Below are 16,603 nucleotides of genomic sequence, written 5' to 3'. Positions count from 1 at the left end.
TTTATCAAAGGGAAAAAGGAGAGGAAATGATATTTCTCTATCCTGAGAGAGAATATGTGGAAGTAAGCAAGTAAAGAATTAGAAAACATACTCCACATGCTTATAGGCAAGAAAATTCACTATTCATCTTTGGATTTTCAGACATTGGATTTCGCCTAACTTACTCGGCATGTCTAAACCGCTCGCAAGAACACCATGGTTCTAACGAGCTGGAGGGCTAACTGTTGGGGCCAAAATCGGTTACGACGAAATCAAAGTCAGAAACTTCCTGTGAAATGTCTTCTTTGTAAAAGAAGGATAAAATTCAAAATAATAGAGAAGTGTGAAAACCTAAAATCAAGTTCGTAACAATTCCGAAAAGGATTCACACGATAAGTCTTCGAGAAAGGTTACTCAAGGCCTCGAACAACAGATCCCGAACAGCAAAACACCCATCGTCCAACTCGCCAAAGGGGGGAGTTAGACCGGATGCACCGACCAACTCGCCCGTTCGGCGAGTTGGATCAGTCCAACTCGCCGAACGGGCGAGTTGGATCGAGCAAGCCGTCCAACTCGCCCGTCGGCGAGTTGGACCGAACGTGCAGTCTAACTCCCCTGTTCAGCGAGTTGGATCAATCAGCCTGCCTTCATCCTATCCTCGTAACTCTCCCCTTCGGGATTAGATTGAGCCTGCTCTTGTTTCATCTCAATCGGAGTCACCATTAGAACTTTACGATTTAAAAACCGCAAGAACTCGTTCTCTCGAATAACATTCGGATTGATCGTATAAAACGGCAATGGTTAGCTGAACACCTCGAATTGCCTACATTATACGAGGAATTTGAATGTTCTTCAGAATCGACGTCGTTTCGAAAGCGCTCTTTTTATAAAATCGTAAAAACGCCTAAGTGGGAAAACAGCCTGAAAGGGCCCAGAACGCAGCTAAGAGCCCACCTACGATTTTATGCGAAATCAAGCCCAAATCATTACGACAGTTTATCTTTTGTTACCCAGTGGAAGATAAATGTCAAGTTCGGAGGATAAATGTGAAGTTTCCAAAGATAAACACAAAGATCGAAGAAAAATGATATATTTCCGCGAAACGATAAACTCGACCGAGGACAGAAAGGGAAATAGCAAACCGCCTCTACAGGAGTATATAAGGATGTCAAGGTCGAAGATGCAGAGGGACCCAATTTTTCTATTCAGAGTAAAACTTAGCACTTAGAGCAATATACAACTTTCTGTTTTTGTTATCGAGCTGCGATTCAACTAGGGTTTTGCAGTCTTACGTTGTTAGAACTAGGAAACTCGCCGGTGGATCTTGCAGTCAAGGCTCTTACCTTGTTGTAACGCTCATACGCAGATTCGGAATAAGACATCCTTTGCTTTCTTTTTCGATTCTCATATTTTATTTCATCTGTGTATTTAGTGTTCTGATTACTTGGCGTGTGGTTTAGCAGATATCCGGGACCTCTGGGAAATTAGGGTTTTCCTAACTTTCCTAAATCAACGGAAATCGTCAGTGCGAATTTCGGTTCCCACAAAATCTACATTGATCCAACTCATCTATCAGTATCTTGGTCTATCCCACTAACTTATTACTTTAATTTTACTCATTTTATGGTTATTCAGTAACCTTTTTGTACACAAAATCTTCAATAATATATTTAAACAACTACATGAACAGTAGAAAATCGTACAAAACAAGATGTGTAAGCATAAAGACTAAATCCCAGACAAATAAGTTAACTAAAAACAAGGATAGAGCCGCAAACATATGGAAATTTGATAAAATTCCATGCAAGATTTTTAAAGTTGTCAACTGCGATCTAATCTATAAAATACTTAAACCACACTTCAAGTTTTTCAAATAACAGATCACTATAACCTATGATGTCACAACACCATCTACAACTTCGATTCTCACCTGGATGAGAATCATTGCATCTACTGACCCCAAGTGGACCTACACCTAAGATAACAAGCAGTTAAGAAACAAATAATTTAGACTGAATAATGAAAGATATCACCTCTTTCAAAGAGGAATTTTGGTGGAATATTTCTCTTTTGAAAAAGAGGAAGTGGAGAAGCATACCTCTTGCGTCTAGCGAAAGGAAATTTGACTAAATTTATCCAACAAGGACAAGTTTAAAGGGTTGTGTGTAATGATTTCTCCCAATAAGAGAAAGTTGCTAAAATTAGCATATCCAACGTCAAAAAAATTGTGCCAAGTGCGCCAGAAACACCAATAATGATGTAGAACTAATGGCAAAGCCAAAACTGACGCCAAGATTGAACATTATTGATCTGAAATTTGTTGGCCTACAAATTTGTGGGCAGAACTAATGGCAAAGCCCACTATATTAACTTTTTGGCCTACTTATGTTGTTGACATCACCGGCATATTTGAGATCGTCAGGATGAAGGGAGGAAACTGTGAGTGTTACGATTGGATGGCAAAGTGGCTTCAGAACTCCACTAGCAGGGTCGCCAGAGCTAATGATCAGGAAACATACCGCATAAGCAGTGTGACATACACTAGGTTTGCTCAACAAATATTTATCGGAGAGAAACATAAACACAGTAGAGACGAAATCCAGCATACCAAGGGGATGGGAGACCAGTAGCAAATTTGGAGAAGAAGATACGAATTGGGTAGGGAAGGGTTGATATGCCGGATCTCGGATCGGGAGGCTCCATAGAATGGAGGAGATTTGGTGAAAAGTCAGAACATGACGATAAGCAGAAGATGCTAGCACACTTGATAGATCTGGTGGCGCTACCCCAGAGAAAGGAGTTGTGGTCATCAAGAACTCATCAACCATGAGGAATCGAGATTAGGGAGAGGGGATCTCGCTGGTAAGACAAAGATCTGGCAGAAAGTGAGTAACGGTTCTTCAGGGGCACTTGGAGTTCCAAGAAAGAGGAGACGACCTGCTTAAATAGGAGGCAAATTGACGATGATGGAGTCCAAAAGAACCATCATGAATTGGGGTCGATAGCGGCTACCTTGATAAGTGTGCCTCGTTTCTCTAGGTCATTCACTAACTATGATCTAATTCTCCTCTTTAATGTGAAAATGGATGTTACATTATTACCATAGATTTTTAGGTTAATTTTGAAAAATATGAATAAATTGATATTTAAGAAAACATTTTCCTAAACGATGTAATAATTGCGAAAGCTCAAGGTCATGTTGCCAATCAATGGATGCATCTACAATATAAGTTTGATAAAACAGGTTGGCATCATTATCCTGCGGGTCCAAGTGAAGTCCTTTACTTATACCGTAGGTCCAAGTGAAGTCCATCCCACCGAAAGCCTAATACTGCGGGACACTTACTCGCGAGGTCCCCTTCTTTTCGAGCCTACAAAATGCCGGCTCAAATCCACCCCAGAGAAATCTTTTACGTGCCAAGTCTGCAGCCCAGGTTAGCAAATTGCTATCTCTATGCGTGGGTGTTATGGGACATAAAAGAGTTATCCTGCATAAGCATGGGAGCTTTCTCCAAGTGGTAGTGGAGGTTGATAAGAACAATAAATAGCTAGTCTTCGAAGAGCGTGCATGAGATTGTATCATCATATCAAAGTTTAGATTGGTTTAGATATTCTAATAAATGTATAAATTGGATGTTCGCTTCTTTTTCTTTGTGTGTCAACAAGTGGATGTTCGCTTTTAATATCTTTGATCGATACACACATAACCATTAACTGAAAATTGAAAATCTATGCATTCTCTAAGATAAGATACGATGCCATCGTCATGCCGACATGAAATAGTAATAGCATGGTTTTATCCTCTATATATTATTTGAGAAGCATTACAACTTCTTTTTGTAACCAAATGTCATCACTAGAATGATTTTTAGAATCATTAGAGAAATATGTTGGTCCATCTAATTATATAATAAATTTTTTATTAAACTACCAATAAATTCATCATTAATGTACTTTATTATTTCCTTAAATAAAATTTACGGAATTGCCTAATGTGGCTAAAGTATATATAGCAATTAATGATTTTGAATAATAAAGATTTGATAAAAAATAATGTATCTTCTATCATTTTTTTTTGTTTTTGTCATCAATGTATCTTCTATCATATTTGTTTAATTTTAAACTATTAAATAAATTAAACAACCACAATAACCATATAATAAAAATTTAGATTTTTATGTATATGTTATATTTTGAATTTTTACAAACGGCTATAAATTAATAAAACAATTAAAAGTCTCACAATCAAATTTTATGATCCATGGTTTAAAATTTTTGTTATGACAAAATACAAATGATTAAAAAAATTAAATAAGTAAAAAGTCTAATTTAATTAATTATTAAGATTAATATATATTTTTTAAAATTAAACTATAAACAATATAAAATACAATATTTTAGTTTAAAATTTTACTTTAAACAATTCTTTTAATAAAAATTTTGAACGATCACTGACAACTTATTTTTTTTAAATTATAAATTACTAAAACTATTAATCGCACAATTAAAAAGTCTAATTTAATTAATTATTAAGATTAATATATATTTTTTAAAATTAAACTATAAACAATATAAAATACAATATTTTAGTTTAAAATTTTACTTTAAACAATTCTTTTAATAAAAATTTTGAACGATCACTGACAACTTATTTTTTTTAAATTATAAATTACTAAAACTATTAATCGCACAATGAAAATTTTGTTATCAGTAATTAAATTTTTTTTCTATAAAATATACAAATGATCAAAAAAACTATAAGAGTAGAAATCATCATTTAATAGACATTAATATTAAAAATATACTAAAATATATTATCTATGTTAATATCATTTAAATTTAATAACATATCCTATCAAATATTAAAAAAAATATTTTTTGGATTGATAAAATTAATTTATATGTTCGCACCAATTTAATTATATATTTAATAGTTACTGATTTTTAATTATTTAATATATATTTATTATATTATAATATGTAAAAATATTTAATACATAAAATAATTTTTATATATAATGTTGATTCCGCGCAAGGCGCAGGTTTTAATCTAATTTATTATTATTTTCTTAGTAATCAAAGTTTAGAAAGAGGAAATTGAAAGAAGCGTGCGATTTGATGGGAATCAGTACTATTAAAAATTTATTGATATAAATGTGGTTTAACTATTTTAAAATAATTATTAAATTTTTTATTAATTATTTAAAATAAATATTATACAAAAAAACATATATACGAATAAAAACATAATTATAAAAATTAAATTTTAACAAAAATGTAAAACAAAAAATATAACATTTGTAAGGACGTCAAAATCTACTTAGACGATTAAACACCTTCTGTGGATTTAATTTAAGAAACACCGAAACAAACCCCAACCTCCTTCTTCTTCTTCTCTATCTCATTCCTTCCTTTATTTTGTCTTCGTGTGCTTCGGAATCGACGCCATGGAGGTTGAAGAAGAAGTGAGACGGATCGTGGAGCAGGTTAAGGAGCTTCACGACTCTGCGACCTCCTTCGTCTCTTCTTCTTCCCACGAAGAGCTCTCCCTCCGCAAGAGATCCTCCCTCGTTGACGCTTCAATCACCCGCCTACACTCCATCCTTCTCTCCGACAAACATCATGATCCCAAGCTTCTCGAAAAGGCATTCTTTTGATCTCTCTCTCTCTCTCTCTCTCTCTCTCTCGTTTTTGGAATCTTATAAATAAAGATTCCATCTTTCGCTGCAGCTAGAGGAGGATCTGCAACGGGCTAGGTGCATGCTTGCAGATGGAGACACTTCCTCTTTTCTCCCCTCCAAACCTCAAGGTTTCTTATTGAATCCAATCCCTGATTAAGTTTTGATTTTTACCCATCGTTGTGTATTGAGTACGATGATTTAACGCAGGACGCTTTGTGAGGATGTTCTTAGGGCCAGTCAATGTTCGAGCCTCGAGGAAAGATATACAGCTTAAAGTCAAAGAAGAATACAATAGCTACAGAGTTAGTATTTCCTCCCCCCCCCATTGATATTATTATTTCTTCAGTGTAGAATTTTTTATCTGTCAAGTAATCTGAGATCTTTCTGTTGAAACAGGATAGAACAGCTCTTCTTTTCCTTGTTTTCCCTGCAATACTTTTGACCCTAAGATCTTATGTATGGGAGGGATGTCTGCCTGCATTCCCTGTTCAGCTCTACCAGGTATTCATTCTACCGTTGCTTTTGAGTTGCTTTTATACTGTTATGAACTCCCTTTTCTTTTATCAGGCTTGGCTTCTGTTCCTTTATGCTGGTTTGGCTATGCGAGAGAACATTTTGAGAGCCAATGGGAGCGATATCCGTTCTTGGTACTCTAATCCCATCCCTTCATACTTGTGTTTGCTATGTCAGCGTTCCAACTTTCAATTTTATCTTAGGTTCATTTTTCATTTTGGTGGTCTTCCATTTGTTTGATTTTGTATGTTGCTGACTCTCCGTGTTTGTCTATCCGCTTTTTCCCTTATGGCTGCCCATGAAAAGTTACTATTAACTTTAAGAGTATAAGCTTTACTGTGCAAGCAACTCATTGAATTACTGGTCACTGGTTAATGTTTTGCCACCCTTGCTATATTGATTGACCACATTGCTAAATGAAGCAGGTTCAAGCTGTTTGATTTTCCTTTATAGTGTCAAGTGTCGAGTATTAGATAGAGAAATGGAATGGTTATTGTTGTGTGATTGAAGAGGTAGCTTATTCTTGTTGTCAAGTAGAAATTGATATGAAGTGAATTTATCGCGTGCGACTCTGATGATCTTATCAACATATCCCCTCGTGGGTTGGAGATGACTTTTATACCTCTGGGCTGATGTGCTTGCAGGTGGCTTTATCATCATTACTGTGCCATGGCTATGGCCCTTGTCAGTCTCACATGGGAGATCAGAGGTCAACCAAATTGCGTTCAGAAGCAGGTAGTGGTCATTTTCATATATGCAGAGTCAAATGTTATGGACCATTCTAAATCTAAATGCCTTTCAGAAAGGAGTCCGTCTTTTCCTCCAGTGGGCTATGATGCAAGGTGTTGCGATGCTTCTGCAAAACAGATATCAGCGCCAAAGATTATACACTCGCATTGCACTAGGAAAGGTACCATAACTATTTACATTTTTTCTCTGGTCGAAATCATATCCATAGCTATGAAATTGCTGTATAAAAGTCATTGTTGGTCACTTTCAGGCTAAGAGGATGGACGTTGTATGGGGAGAAACGGCTGGAGTAGACGGGCAATTATTGCTGTTGTGTCCTATTTTGTTCACTCTACAGGTAACAATTTTACTTATCTTACCGCAATAAATTTCAGAGAAGATTATGCAAAAGCTTGTGTGATTAGATGCTTCTAGCTACTATTCGTATTCATGGCTTCCATGGTCTAAACAATGGAAGACCTTTTCTCACTCAAGACACTCCAAAAGAAACCTCAGATAAATACTAGATCTGTAAGGTCGTTTATGGTATTGTTTGTAATGTATATGTGCTATACTTTGGCAAGCTTAGGGCTTTGAAGCATATGTTGGACTGCAGTTGCTCAGGACAGCACTAACTGGGGTAGTCGGCGAATGGCAGGTATTTAGACTCTCTCTTTTGGCAGCTTTTGTGCATTATCCCCACTGGTCAAGAACCAGCGTGACAAAGAAAACATTAGAATAGTTGAATGTCAATAATTTAAAATATTGAACTGGGTTTGTTTCTCAGTTCCAATCAAGTACATAATCTTAGAAATACCCGTGGAAGTGTTTTATCACAATGGTTTTCTGATGACAATGTGAATCCTTTGACAGGTATTGATTTGTGGAATACTTCTGGTTGTGATGGCAATTGGAAATTTCATAAACACGGTAGAAACGTTGATGGTGAAGTCAAGGTTCAAGGCTAAGATGAAGCGAAGTAAAAGCAGAGCAGAGCTCGATTAAACTATCAAACTTATATTTAACTACAGCTTCATAGTGCCCAACTTTGGAGCTTTCTCCCCATTATTTATTTTACTTGATAAATTTTTGTATACTTGGCGCACACGTGACCTAAGGTTCTGAAAAAAGCCCTTTCTTTGTGTAAATGGAAGTGGGAATTGATAGTTGATGGATTGGATTGAGTTTTGTATAACTTTAACATAACATTTGTTGGGTTTCTAATTATCACATTCTCCAAAGATGGTAGCTGAAAGATGTATCTTTGTGTTTCTGTTTTGAACTTTACACTTGTTTGAAAACGGTAGGTTCCTGGTTAAGTTTCACAATGGACGTTTATAATAGAACTTGATATCCGAACTGAGTTTGATTCGATAATTTAAATCTAACCGATTTGATCTACAAAAATATTCAAATGAATCTTGTAAGTGATAATTTGGGTATCAGATAATATAAACGAACCCGACCAAGATATTTGAAAATACTCAAAAACTTGGTTGTGAACGACATTCGGGAAAGTCGGGCCCATCGGGTTTCTTCGCGACGAAACAGAACGAACAACAAACGAAGTGAGAGGCTGGGGCAAAAATCTAAGACCATGTCCTAGTATCTCAAATGAGCATTGAAAATCAAAATAAGTAACTCAAATAGATTTCATATTTAATTTTGGTATTTGATCATAGAGTTACTCAAGTATATTAAGTTTCTTTTAGTTTTTAGATAATTTCAAATATATAATTAGTTTTCTTATAAAAATCTGAATCGATTCAAAAACTACTGAATGTGCACCCAAATCCGACTTCAATCCAAAAAATCTAAACCGAAAACGATAAAGATTTAGAAATACTGGAATGGGTTTACACTTCTTATCGTGAAAATTGAAAACACATAATCCGAAATACCCAAACCAAATTCCAAAAGTTATATTCGAGACATGAATTGTATATTAATGATATTTTTATATTTTTCATTACCAAAGAGTATGTTTAAGTTGTTATTTTAGTATTCTTTACGTCGACGATACTATAACTCGTAATCTTGGAAACTCTTTTTTTTTTTTTTTTTTGAAAATTGGCTTTCAAATTAACTGCAAAGAAAAATAAAAACGTTTACAAGCCCGTTGGACTTAAGTTAAAAATACAAACCCACTAAAAAACTCATAGTTTGGAACTGATATATGGCCCGTATTACCAAAATCAAAGTTGGAGTAAACCGAACGACAGTTTGTCTTCTTCTTCCAAAAGACGCAGAAAGAGTTGGGGTGAGGCGGAGATTTCAGAGGGAAGATCGGGACCTGATTTAAATCATGCAAGTCGGATCCAGGACTGTAGTAGTTGGGAAGACAGTCTTGGGTTAGTCACCCGGAAACTCTGAGTTCTGTTTCTAATCTGAAGATCAATAGTTTTGAAGAGAGAGTCGATGGAGCGATAGGTGTTAGAGTGCAACCGTGCGTTTCTCTCATTCCAGACCCAATAAATCGTAGATTGCCAAGCTAGGAGGACTAGAAGTCTATGAGGTCTCGATGAACGGTCCATTGGGAGGCTTTTCAGTTGCGTGATGGTGTCTGACCAGGAACGGTTTGGAGTGAGCCCACATCTCCTCGCGCTTATTGCCCATAAGTCGAAGGAGAAGTTACAGTCGAAATAGATGTGATCACGGCTCTCAGAAGCATTGTTACACAGCAAGCAGAGATGTGAAACTGAGATTCCCCAACGGAGCAAGCGGTCTCTCGTCGGGCACCTATCCAAAATCATTAGCCATGTGTGGAAGTTGTGACGAGAGATCCCATAAGAGTTCCAAACCACAGTAGCCCAGTCAACCTCATTCACTGTTCCTCTAAGATAGGTATAGACATCACCAGTTGAGAAGGTGGTGGTGACCCTACTATCAATTTCCCATTCGAAGTAGTCTTTATCTGAAGTTAAATTGACAGTCGTCAAGTGAATCTGAAGTTGGGTTTGTTGCTCTGATCTTGCAGGTGGGAGACGCCAGTTACCGTTCCTAGAGAGAGAAGCTACCGTTGCAGATAGTGGGATGCCAAGTCTTGAGCCAGTCAAGTTGAGATAGGTAGCAATGCTTTCAAAAGGCGACCAATTATCAAACCAGAACCGTGCCGACGTACCATTCTCCAGTCGAAGCTTGATGAGCGGGAAGACTACATCTTTGAGCTTGAGCAACTTGTTTGCGAGCCAGAAGGAAGCCTTCGGTTTGGTTGATGAGCGGGAACTCTTTTTCTTTTGACATCTGAAAACTCTCTTTTTTTAATGCTCAACTCAGTACCCCTTAAGTTACCGATGACGACAGGTTGGAGATATAATTAGATTTTTCATCTGAAGAGAAAGTTACAGAACAAGGAGATCGTTATGGTTTGTAGGCAAGAAAAGAGAAGCAAAGCCTAATCAAAAAGAAAACTACATGTGAGTGCATGACCTAAAAACAGATCTTAAACTTTTGAGTTTATGGTAGTGGGATCAGCATGTGACATTGTTGATCACATGTTGAGTTGTTTTCGTATTACCCTAAACATACGTAATTAAAAAATAAGATATGAAGTCTAATTAATTAATAAAACAACAAAGCACATGGGTAGGACAGGCTCGTTGGGTATTTTATACACTAGCATTACATTGTTATATATGTATAATTAGATACATACATACATAATACATACATTTATATATAATGATTGCACGTTGGGGCAGCTGTGTTAGACACAAAGAGGTGAAAGCAAGTTGGCAATGAAAGTGGTAGATACTCTTTCTTACCTGTACCCATTTCCTCCATTATTACTCTCCCTATCAAAAAGATACAGAATCTTAAAAAAAAAAAAAAAAAAAAAAAAAAAAAGATACAGAATCTTTTCTCTGTTCTTCCATTTTTTATTAAATCTTTTCTTGTTTGATCATGCTGTCTCACTCCATATTTGTATATTCTCTCCGTTCAAATAACCAGCTTATATATTTTTTCTGTGATTTGTGTTTTTTCTTTTACAGACGAGTAGTAGTTTTGCAGTAAATGTAATATATTCTAAAACAGTTTTTGAAGGTATTAAAAAGCAAAAAACAAGACAGGAGATGAACAATGAGAGTGGGACGAGTCTTGTCGTTGTAAGTACAAAAGCTGCACATGCTTTTGATTATAAGGAAAATAAATTTTAAAAAACAAGAAAGTTGAAACAAACGAACAAAACTTTGAGTGGCTCTATTTAACTGATCGTGGCACAAATGAATAATGGCTTATCGGTCAAAGTTTTCTGACGAGTTCGCCCTAGCCGCTTTCTCCCAGGCACGATTATCGAGGTTACTCGGTTCCCACTCCTCTCCGGCGTCGGAGGAGCTCGTGCTCGCCGGCGTCGGGACCTCTTGTCACATCTCAGCTCTATTTTCGTCAATCTCATGTTATGTCTTTTTCTTCTGTTGTCTCTGTTCCGTCCTGCTTGGCGTGACTCCATGGTGTCTCGACGGAGCTACAGTTTGATAGAGCTTTTCTCGGCATGGCTCTTCCTCCTGTGGCTGAACTCGCTGATTACTTCAGACACCGCCGCTCGCCGTTTCCAGGTTTCAAGCCCCGCTGCCAGCTTCACAAGAAAGACTCACCAGTCTTCACCAGTCACGATGGAGATGGTTCGTTCCGTCAATGCTGCTCCTCCCATCACCACCACGGGATCTGCTCAATCTGAGTGCAAGCTCACCGGATCTACAAGACTATCCACTGCCACTAACCATCCGCTTCCTTGGTTCAGCATTTCTCACCCGGTTCGTGTCAAACCCGAACGAGATGACCTTCCACCGCAACACTTTGCGTCTTATTCAGACGAAAGACCAGAAGCGGAGCTTCACTGTCTCACTACCGCACCCTCACCGACCAGTCTATGCAGCTCCGCCGCCGTTTCTGAGCTTGATCCCAACAGATCTCTTGATGTGAGCTTTCATTGTGTTGTTATGGACTTGCGGCCTAGCTCAGGTTTGGACGAGAGCTATGGATCCCGATACGGTAATATCGGAGTTCTTTTTCTCAGTTGGATCTCAGTTTATGCCCCTTTATGGATAATAGTCAAGAGAATCGTCTCACCTCTGCGTCGTCTCTACTATACACCCGACATCGCGGCAGCCCCATCTCACCAAGGTTTCTATGGAGCTAAGCTACATTGGTTAAATCTCTGTCTCCAAGTGACCGCCGGACCTATTGTGCAAGAGTGTTGTTTCGCCAGAATTGCTCATGACTATGTCACCGCTGCGTCTCTATCACACTATGCCGTCTCAAGCATCGACGGTTCTTCACAAAGCCGGAGTAGCTTTCCCAATCTCCTCGTCGCTGGAACTATTGTGCAAGAGTGTGGACTCGCCAGAATTACTAATTACATCACTGCTGCGAGTCCATCACATTACGCCGTCTCAAACATCGACGGTTCTTCACAGAGTCTACTATACCTCTTATCCGCTATTTGCTCACACATGTTGGGGTTAGACGAGTGTAATGACTGTATGCTTAGGTCTCTTTCGGTTTATTCGGCTCGACACGGTAGTGTCGAATTCCGAGGTTTGGAACCACTTATATCAACATCTATGTCATCAAACTTCATCCTTAGCGCCTCTTTGGAGGTAGGACTTCGGACTGTCAATGTTGCCTACGGTTCTAGAGCTTCTCACCTAAAGTTCTTGCCACTCAACATTCCAACTGCTTATAGGTGTATCAACGTCGTTTTCGACTATCAATTGTTCTTTCGAACAATCGCCATGGGAACAAAAGTGGAGTTTTCTTTTGGGTTTCTTCATTTCGCTGAGCATGACTCGCCCCTCGATGGTTCTATCTTTAGTTGTTTTGTACTATTTTCTAACTTCATTCTACCGTCGAGCGTGTTTCCGAGATCTTCTGGTTCAGTTGTAAACTTTGATGCTTTTGCTCTTTGAGCTTTAATATAAGTTTGGTGTTACAAAAAAAAAGAATAATGGCTTATCGGATTGTGTCTTTGTGGGCGCCGCAAAAAAGGATAAAACATAAAACACGAGTCTCTTCTCAGTAAAAAAATGAACAGAAGCAAAGTGAATATGATGAATAAGCCAATCTTTCTCGTATAGTAGTAGTAGTTCGGAACAGAAATACTTAAGTAAAGTTCTTGAAAACCTCATAAAGAAATAAAGATTTACAGTATGTTTCTTTTCTTGAGTCTTCCTCAAGGAATAAAAGACTCTTTTATTCCCCAATTAACCAATCAACAAATGTTTTAAGAAGAGAAAAAGTATGAGACTTGCTGATGAATTACAACTCCAAATAAACTAAAAGACCTTTAGCTAGAGTTTTTGTTTATGTGGGTGGTGGGTGGGGGGGGGGGGGGGGGGGGGGGTGCTGAAGAAGAAAACAATGAACAGAGAAACAAACAAGAGACTGAGAAAGAAAAGGAACAAGGGAAATAATGTGAAAGAAAGAATTGTATTCACTGGAAAATCAAGATTGATGAGACCTTGATTTTCAGTTTCTTGTGTCAGAGGTGTGTGTGTGTTTTGAGGTTTTTGGTGTTGTTTAGAAGCTATGCACACATAAGTACATTTTCTTGGTACAAGGGTATAATTTGAAGAACAGTGATTCTGATTTACTGAACCATTGTCAAGAAAGGTGGCTCAGAGTGGCCATTACCTCCTCTGTTTGCAGGGCTCTGAAATGCAATCTCATAAGCCGCGGATTTCTCATCGTCGTCTAGTTCTTCATCCATCTCTTCTTCTTCCATGTTATAGTTGTGAGACGCCTCAATCTTTTCATACTCACCTATCATTGAATCTTCTTCTTGTTGTTGTTTTTGTTGCATCAGCTCTCTCATCACAAGGTCTTCTGGCTTCAATTTCAACAAATCAAGATTTTTAGTTGTTAAGAAACAAAACCAATTCACATTTTGAAAATGATAAGCCAAGTTTGTACCTTCTCCGCTCCTTGTGGAGTTTCCTCTCTTGGTTCTTCTTCCTCACTTGAAGCTGAGCCGTGAGTTTGATGGACGTAAACATCCCCTTCTTGTGACGGCTTCATTGCAGAGACCGGACTCTGCTTTTGTATTGTTGATATTTGGTCTTGAGGTAGAGAAGAAGTGCTAGAACCGGCACCACTACCGAGTACTTTGCTGCTGTAAAGAAGATCAAGGCGGTGATAATAAGGACATGTCTTAGCATCTTGAGGACGTTTCTTGTTGCTTTCTTTAACTTTTTTGTAGTATTTGTTTATGTTTTCCCATTTCTCTTTGCATCTCTTTGCGTTTCTGTTGTATCCCATTCTCTTCATTGAAGTTGATATCTCTTCCCATAAAAGTCCTTTAGGGACATTATCTTGGTACCTTGGTTCCATTCCGCTCCTCAGGTTTATAAGAGCAAGAATCTCCTCCTTTGGCCATCTCGATGATGACGGTAACGATTGATCCGAGCTCATAATCATCTCTTGTTGTTGTTGTTGTTGTGGTTGATGCGGAGGAGGCGGAGGAAGAACTTGCTGTTGTGGAATCGCCATTATTGGTTGTGAAAGAGGTGGTTCGACAGCTTGTGATGAAGGACGTTTAGCGGCAGGAGGCGGCGGAGACGGTTGTGATGATAAAGAATGAGGTAACTGAATGGTATGGCCAGTAATTTTCTGGATCAATGAGATGATTGCAGCGTCACGGGAAGCAGAAGCCGCTCGTTCTTGAGCCATGATCTCGTGCTCTCGAGCTAACCGAGACATCTCTTGGCGTTTCCAAGCTTCTTCTCGAGCAAGACGTTCTTGTTCTCTCTTCTCAAGCGCCTCGAGAAAGCTCCGTTGCATCGCCGCTTGTTTCTGCATCACTTGTCTCACCAAACCTTCGAATAGTTCCATCATCTTGCCGCCTCCAGTGCCTCGGTTTTCACGTTTGCGTTTGTGGCTACTGGGACCCGCCTGATCCACGTCCATGTCGTCGTCATCATCAGACCCCATTCCTGAAGCCGTCGATGAGCTGTGAGAAGAGAAGGTACCTCCGGGAAATGGGGGATCTACTGAAGGAGGAGGAGGAGGAGGCAATGGATTGGGAGTAAAGGAGACTGTGTGCGGTGGAAGCGGTTGGGACGGTGGTGGCGTTTGGGTTAGAGAGAAAACGGGGAATTGAGAAGAAGAAGAAGAAGGCTGCTGAACTGGATTGGCGACGGAGAGAGGAGTGACGTCGAGAGAAGAGGGAGGAGCAGGAGTAGTACTAGTGTTGAGAGCTTCGAGCTGAGAGAAGAACTTGTATGTTTTACCTTCGTGGCGACCACCGCGCGTTTCTTTGGTGCGTTTGTGATATTTCTGAACGTTTTCAAACTTCTCTTTGCATTTCTTAGCATTGCGTTTGTAACCAAGCTCCAACAGCTTCCTGTCAGTGTGTGTCATTCAAACATCAAAACTCAGTTTCTGTCTGTTTTTTTTTTTTTAATTATGATTATTCATGGGTATTGTTCGATCGGAATTATTATAGAAAAAAGGAAAAATCTTGCGATTTACAAAATCGAAAGCGTCCCAGAAATTCATGAGACACTTCTGTGTAAACAAATAGTTATTTAATGTTCTCGGGGATGGTGAAGATGCTTGATCCCGAATATATTAATATTTAATAACAGAATTAAAAAAAAAGCCTTGGAAACACATGCAAATGGATCTCTAGTTATCTCAAGAAACACCATTGATGAAAATTTGAGAATTCAAGGATTGTAATGGATGAGAGAGAGAGAGAGAGAGAGAGAGAAACCTGGAAACGTGTTCCCAAAGAGGAGCTTTGAGAGTGGCGTCACGGAAAGTAGAGTCCATTTCAGATCGGATCCTAAGAAGTGCAAGTGTTTCTTCTCTTGGCCATCTATTTCCCGATGAAGAAGACGAGCTTCCTCCTCCTCCTCCAAATCCTCCACCGTCATCTGCCGCTGCTGAGAATCTCATAAGCTCTTCCATATTCGCCGGAGGTCTTGAGCTGATCGGTGAAGCTTCCTCCACCACTTCATTACCACCACCACCACCTCCTTGCTCCATCTCTAGATTCACCAATCTTGCTTTGAACCCACCACTCTTGTATTCTATCTACCCACTCTCTTTCTCTTTCTTTAAGCTTACGGGTTCTTCATAAAACCATTGACGATGGAGGAAGAGAAAGAAGCAGCCTTTTTTTTAGTGCAACTAGGTGTTAGAAAGGAGAGATGAGGATTACGAGGATGATGATGAAAGATAGAGAGAATGAAAGCAAAGAGAAGTTAATAAAGCTGAGAGCCTCTTCTAACTTTGCAGCAAATAATTGTTAAACCCACTTTTCTTCACCCTCTTTTTCTTTTCTTTTCTTTTTAATTTTGAAAAAGGGTCCACATATTTTATCGGACAAATCTCCAAAATAGCACATTTCTATGTTTATATCACAAAAATAGCACTCAAAAACTAAAATGACCAAAATAACACATTTCTAAATTTATCCTTTGAAAATTTTAATTTTTTTTATTTTTTCAAAATTTGAAATCTTATCCCCAAAACCTCATTTCTCAACTCTAAACCCAAAACTCTAAACCCTAAACTCTAAACCCTAAACCCTAAACCCTAAACTCTAAACCCTAAAATCTAAACCCTAAACCCTAAACTCTAAACCCTAAACCCTAAACCCTAAATCCTAAACCCCACCCTTTAACTCTAAACCCTAAGTTTGTGACTTTTGATAAAACATTAAGTGCTATTTTTGTGACTTTTGACCTTGAGTGCTA

The 16,603-nt window shown here is 38.3% G+C and overlaps 3 protein-coding genes and 1 long non-coding RNA gene across 7 annotated transcripts; 1 reads left to right on the top strand and 3 right to left on the bottom strand.

Annotated features, from left to right (window-relative positions):
- Positions 1-1,625: 1,625 nt before the first annotated feature.
- On the bottom strand, positions 1,626-3,762 carry LOC125591748. 2 transcript variants are annotated; one of them, XR_007327862.1, is made up of 3 exons: positions 2,588-3,170; positions 2,078-2,478; positions 1,626-1,954 (listed from the first exon to the last, which is right to left on the bottom strand). It is a non-coding gene; the product is annotated as an uncharacterized LOC125591748 (long non-coding RNA). The 2 variants fall into 2 exon arrangements; XR_007327861.1 differs by having other exon boundaries at positions 1,626-2,478; positions 2,588-3,762.
- Positions 3,763-5,310: 1,548 nt separating this feature from the next.
- LOC106411543 (transmembrane protein 120 homolog) lies at positions 5,311-8,143 on the top strand. Of its 2 annotated transcripts, none has more exons than XM_013852330.3 (10): positions 5,311-5,624; positions 5,710-5,788; positions 5,868-5,962; positions 6,057-6,161; positions 6,228-6,307; positions 6,818-6,908; positions 6,976-7,083; positions 7,174-7,260; positions 7,487-7,560; positions 7,776-8,143. In XM_013852330.3, the coding sequence occupies exons 1-9, from the start codon at positions 5,427-5,429 to the stop codon at positions 7,535-7,537; spliced, it is 894 nt and encodes a 297-aa protein (XP_013707784.1). In that variant the 5' UTR covers positions 5,311-5,426; the 3' UTR covers positions 7,538-7,560; positions 7,776-8,143. The 2 variants fall into 2 exon arrangements, with proteins under 2 accessions (XP_013707784.1, XP_013707783.1); XM_013852329.3 differs by having other exon boundaries at positions 5,313-5,624; positions 7,492-7,560.
- Positions 8,144-9,205: 1,062 nt separating this feature from the next.
- On the bottom strand, positions 9,206-10,685 carry LOC106408236. The gene is made up of 3 exons (XM_013849046.2): positions 10,667-10,685; positions 10,248-10,296; positions 9,206-10,145 (listed from the first exon to the last, which is right to left on the bottom strand). Exons 1-3 carry the CDS (start codon positions 10,683-10,685, stop codon positions 9,206-9,208), a joined length of 1,008 nt encoding a protein of 335 aa, XP_013704500.2.
- A 2,316-nt stretch (positions 10,686-13,001) lies between these two features.
- On the bottom strand, positions 13,002-16,165 carry LOC106410311 (trihelix transcription factor GTL1-like). 2 transcript variants are annotated; one of them, XM_013850806.3, is made up of 3 exons: positions 15,616-16,165; positions 13,815-15,243; positions 13,002-13,731 (listed from the first exon to the last, which is right to left on the bottom strand). In XM_013850806.3, the coding sequence occupies exons 1-3, from the start codon at positions 15,888-15,890 to the stop codon at positions 13,492-13,494; spliced, it is 1,944 nt and encodes a 647-aa protein (XP_013706260.2). In that variant the 5' UTR covers positions 15,891-16,165; the 3' UTR covers positions 13,002-13,491. The 2 variants fall into 2 exon arrangements, with proteins under 2 accessions (XP_013706260.2, XP_013706261.2); XM_013850807.3 differs by having other exon boundaries at positions 13,002-13,727.
- Positions 16,166-16,603: the final 438 nt, after the last annotated feature.

This window comes from Brassica napus, chromosome C8 (genome assembly GCF_020379485.1).
Source record: "Brassica napus cultivar Da-Ae chromosome C8, Da-Ae, whole genome shotgun sequence".
NCBI classification, from domain to species: Eukaryota; Viridiplantae; Streptophyta; class Magnoliopsida; order Brassicales; family Brassicaceae; genus Brassica; species Brassica napus.
The sequence above is the reverse complement of the archived record's forward strand: the minus strand, read 5'-3'. Positions and strand labels throughout refer to the sequence as shown.

Bases quoted from the DNA above. Each gene is read 5' to 3' on its own strand.
- LOC106411543 (XM_013852329.3), top strand. From the start codon at position 5,427: ATGGAGGTTGAAGAAGAAGTGAGACGGATCGTGGAGCAGGTTAAGGAG. The intron at 6,162-6,227 runs GTATTCATTCTA...TTCTTTTATCAG, and splicing joins TCCCTGTTCAGCTCTACCAG to GCTTGGCTTCTGTTCCTTTA. The intron at 7,561-7,775 runs GTATTTAGACTC...ATCCTTTGACAG, and splicing joins GGGTAGTCGGCGAATGGCAG to GTATTGATTTGTGGAATACT.
- LOC106408236 (XM_013849046.2), bottom strand. The intron at 10,146-10,247 runs GTAACTTTCTCT...GAGAGTTTTCAG, and splicing joins CATAACGATCTCCTTGTTCT to ATGTCAAAAGAAAAAGAGTT.
- LOC106410311 (XM_013850806.3), bottom strand. From the start codon at position 15,890: ATGGAGCAAGGAGGTGGTGGTGGTGGTAATGAAGTGGTGGAGGAAGCT. The intron at 15,244-15,615 runs GTTTCTCTCTCT...ACACACTGACAG, and splicing joins CTTTGGGAACACGTTTCCAG to GAAGCTGTTGGAGCTTGGTT. The intron at 13,732-13,814 runs GTACAAACTTGG...TTGAAATTGAAG, and splicing joins CTCCACAAGGAGCGGAGAAG to CCAGAAGACCTTGTGATGAG.